The sequence below is a fragment of the Penaeus vannamei genome, chromosome 2, assembly GCF_042767895.1.
Source record: "Penaeus vannamei isolate JL-2024 chromosome 2, ASM4276789v1, whole genome shotgun sequence".
NCBI classification, from domain to species: Eukaryota; Metazoa; Arthropoda; class Malacostraca; order Decapoda; family Penaeidae; genus Penaeus; species Penaeus vannamei.
Window position 1 is genome coordinate 2955302 of NC_091550.1, and position 5000 is coordinate 2960301.

General features: G+C 39.4%; 1 protein-coding gene across 2 annotated transcripts in view; it reads right to left on the minus strand.

The window, feature by feature from the left end:
• LOC113802372 (uncharacterized) overlaps window positions 1–5000 on the minus strand; it is a 39383-nt gene that overhangs the window by 9396 nt on the left and 24987 nt on the right. Inside the window, exon 2 of one of the 2 annotated variants that reach the window (XM_070128495.1) lies at window positions 704–898. In XM_070128495.1, coding sequence (XP_069984596.1) covers window positions 704–898 — 195 coding nt within the window. Of the gene's footprint in view, window positions 1–703; window positions 899–5000 lie in introns of those variants that run through there. The other variant, XR_011398961.1, reaches the window with a different exon arrangement.

A 5000-nucleotide genomic window follows, 5' to 3' on the forward strand; every position in this document is an offset into this window, starting at 1 on the left:
AGAAGAGAAAGAAAAACCCAAAATAGAGCAACATCAATATCTTTCATCGAACTTCAACTTCAGTCATTTATTCCTAAACGCGTCGCCAAAACGAGCACAACTGAGACAGTAATTAAACATGCCTTCAAATACAAAACTGACATGACAAATGACCGTCACCTACTTCTTGACACCTTGACAATAACGAATGCGCAACATGAGTGACATACGAAAAGAGGATTAAAAACAGTGACGTGCGAAATGTTATACAAAACCAGTTTATTTTTTGGAACTAAAAACAAGCGACATTTGTATTAATTAACAATCTACACACACACCTCAAACAAGCAAACATACACACAAATCATACACAAATAAACACGCACACACAACACACACAGCACAAACAAGTAAACACACACACACACACAAATCAAACACAAATAAACACGCACACACTAATCATGCACAAACACACATTCACAAATCATACACAAACAAACACACGCAACACACACACACAACTCATGCACAAACACACAAATCATACACAAATACATACACACATACACACACACACACACACACACACACACACAAACACACACGCATAAACACAAACACACACGCACAAACACAAACACAAACACACACACACAAAAACAAACACCCACACACACAACCAACCAAATCCCAAACAAAACACACACTAAAACAACCAAACCAACCTGCGGCGTGATGATGAACCCGAGGTCACTGTACGAGATGTCCGTAAACTCCTCCCCGCTCAGGACCTGCTTCCCTTCCAGCCGGCAGTGGGCGGGGCGTTGCTGGAACATGACTCCGCCCACCGTGTCGGCCCCGCCCCCTCCGTACATGTCATCGAGAATCCTTGGGGAACTGCTGCCGGAACCCATGGCTGCGAAGGGCGAGGGAGAGAGAGAGGGAAGAAGAGAATGAATGAAGGGTTAAGGATACACATGATTAGGGGATACAGAAAGAGAGAAAAATAATAATGAAGAGATAAGGATACACACGTTTAGGGGATACAGACTCAAAAATATATTTGAGGGTTAATGAAAGAGGGAGAAAAAAATGAATGAATGAAGGGTTAAGCATACACATGATTAGGGGATACAGACGCAAAAAATAATTAAGGGCTTATGACCCAGAGTATTAATTAGGGAAAAAAAATTAATGAAGGGATAAGGATACACAGGACTAAGGGATACAGACTCAAAAAAAATAGAGAGAAAAAGAGAATGAATGAAAGGATAAGGATATACATGTTTAGGAGATACAGACTTAAAAATAATTGAGGGTTAATGAGAGAAGGAGAGAGAGAAAAAAAATGAATGAATGAAAGGATAAGGATATACACGATTAGGGGATACAGACTCAAAAATAACTGAGGGCTAATGAGAGAGGGAGAGAGAAAGAAACAAAAATTAACGAGGGTCTACGAATGCACACGATTAAAGGATACAGACTCAAAAAATAATTGAGGGTTAATGAGAGAAGGAGAGAGAGAAAAAATATATAGAATGAAGGGATACGGATATACACGATTAAGAGGATACAGACTCAAAAACGTAATTGAGGGCTTATGAGAGAGGGAGAGAGAGAAAAAAAGACGATTAAGGGATACAGACTCAAAATATAATTGAGGCCTTGTGACTGAAAGGATTAATTAAGGAAAGAAAGAATTAATGATGGGATAAGGATACACACGCTTAAGGGAAACAAACTCAAAAAATAAGAGAAAAATAATAATTAAGGGTTAAGAATACACACGATACAGACTCAAAAAATTATTGAGGGCTAATGACATAGGATTAATTAAGGAAAAAAAAGTTAATGAAGCAATAAGGATACACAGAATTAAGGGATACAGACTCAAAAAATAACTAAGGGCTACGGACCCAGAAGATTAACCCAGGGATAGGGCCAGAGGTCTAATTAAGGGATACGGACTTAATTAGGAATTAATTAGGGGATATGGACAGAGGATCAATTAAGGAATAAAATTAAGTGCAGCTTCGATGACGTAATCTTACACGTTGTCTTATAGGATGGTGATTATAGTGATAAAATTATCATAATGGTGACAGTGATGTACTATTACTGTTGTTACTACAAGTACTTATATTCTTAAAACAAAATTACAACAATAAATAAATTATAACAATACTAGTAATGATGTGGATAATTGATAATAAAGTAAAAAATTATGATTTATAATAATATTATAAATACGTATAAATATATAACATAATATACATCTATACCTAATTAATGATGGTAATAATAACTATGATGATAATAACAATAGTAATGAAAATAATGATAATGGTGATACTGATAAAAATAATAATAACGATAACATCACCACTAGTATTACTAATACTATTGCACTACTACTACTACTCCTACTACTACTAATAATAATCACGCTAATAGTAACAAAATGGTGATAATAACAATAAACCAAAACAATAATGACAAAGATAAGCGGATGATTCTTTCCCACACATCAATAATCACAAACATTTCATTCATAAAAGCAAACACTGCATTAGCATAAAATCCTATTGTGAATGAGAGGCTTAGTCGGTATCTGATCAGCTGATCACTCTGTCTCATTCTACTTTGTCTCCGTCCGCATGCAGGCCTTCAAATCTATTATGGTTATAAAGTCTTGATTTATCTCATAAAGATGGGTTATAAAAGTTGTTGATATCTTTTACTAGAACACCAATACATTCGTGAATATCTATCAGAATGTAAAGAGAAAAAAAAAGAAAAAGAAAAAAAAAACGATAAAGGGGTCCTTCGTTACTGAACAGTATAATTATATATTTCATCTACCTATTGTATACCAAAGGAAGTTCATTCAAATTACTCATATGGTACAAATGCACTCTATCGGCCGGCTTGTTAAAATTGTGCCAGGCCTGACCCAATGAATTTTCAAAAATACAAACGCAGAAATAAAGGCATATCTGTCCTTACATCTGATAGATATACATTTAACTATCTATTTGTCCGGTTGATATGCATGTATAGACTGATAAGTATGCATTTAATTATTAATTTAAGCATATCAAGTATACGAATATCCTTTGGGTCGGGCTTCGTACAATTCTAACAAACCGGCAGTATATCAGTAATTTTCCGTGTTACCGTCATTTAAATTCTCAAGATCTATCGGTTACCAAGTTAGGTTTACGTAAAGATGGAATGTAAAGTGGTACTCATAACACTTATGAGTAATTAGTGAGATATGAGTAAGTTTTACGATCATCATGAGTAATTCAATGAGTCATTGGGTATTTAAAGATATGTGTGAGTATATCGACATCAATGAGGTATTGGGTATTTAAAAACACGTGAGTATAAAGACACAAAATATAGTACGACACAAATAAAGCTATGAGGAGATTATTAATGAGCGTATTTTTTTTCATTTAAGATATATCTAACAGACGTACATAACAAAGGTTAGAATATATGTAAAGAGCATAGCAATAACGACACGAATAAGACAATCGTAAAAAACAGGAACCAAACAACAACAAAGAAAACAGTAACAATAAAAAAAACACGAACTAGCAACCCATGATTATACCGCGCGACTCCGAGACAAAACGCAGACGACTTTGAATGCAATTTTTTTTTCCTCAGCAAGGTCAGAGAAGCGTGTGCATGGCGTTCTCCAAATTGCATGACGAGAAACTTTACGGCCAGTCCTGTTACAGCCGATGCACGCGGATTTGTTTATTTTTGGTGCAGTTTTATATAAAGGTAAACATTGCGTGATTGTTTACGAATGTGCATGCGAGTCCCTTGTTCGTGTGCGCTGGGGTGCGTTGTTATCTATATTTGCATGTGATTTGCATGTGTATATCTAAAATTAACGATGGGAAAGACTGTTACAGTTATATTAATTAATTCCTACAGGAGCGTCACTTTCATAGTCTAAATTCATTATGAGAACCGCAACTTAGGCAAAAAAATAACAACAACAACAGAGAGCGACTTTTGTTTATTCGAATCCCATTAATATCTGCGGCTTCGGCTTCCTTTCAAGTTTAAAAATATAAATTCACGGCAGAGAACCTAGCAGCGATTTATTACCTTCTTACCAACAGGACCTAAAAAATATTAAATCCAGATTAGGATTTAGCTAATACTCCATTTTCATAATATTTCCCAGACAGAGATCCCCCCCCCCACCCCCCTACGCAATAAGCCTCGGGAATCGTACAGTAAACAACACTGGTTTCTTGTCACACGGATCTTTTACGTACACAAGAGCTAACGCACACATGTATGCTTGCGTTTGTACATAAGAGCCAACGCACACACATATGCTTGCGTTTGTCCCTCGCGTTGCGTGCGGGACCATGGCTTGCCTCCCCCGTAAACGCCACGGGAAGTCGCGTGCCCAGACGCATTACGAAACAACACCCAAGTCAAAACTTTCTTCCTCTCTCTCTCTCTCTCTCTCCCCTCCTTCTCCTCCCCCCCCCCCCCGCTCACCCTCACGCCCCTCTACTCCCCCACCTCTCCCTTCCCTCCGCTCACCCCCACACCCCCTCTACTCCCCCCCCTCTTCCTTCCCCACGCTCACCCCACACCCCCTCAACTCCCCTCCTCCTCCCCCTTCCCATCCCAGCCCCCACACCCCCTCAACTCCCCTCCTCTCCCCCACCCCACCCTACCCCCCACCCCACCTGAAATTTACACCCTGCGACGTCCTTGGCGACACACGGAGCGAAATCACCGAATCGGACGCAAGATTGGAGAGAGCAACATTGCGGATGAGAGAGAGCGCACGGGAGGGGGGGGGCCATGCATCACGGATACTCTGCGACAAACCGGTCAGTCAACATGCAACACTCACATGATGCCAAGGTCGGGTGCATGGCAGGGGAGGTCGGCAGGGGTTGGGCAAGGGAGGTAGGGGGGTGGGGGGTGGGCAAGGAGGGAGGAAGGGGGTTTGGGTAAGGAGGTAGGGG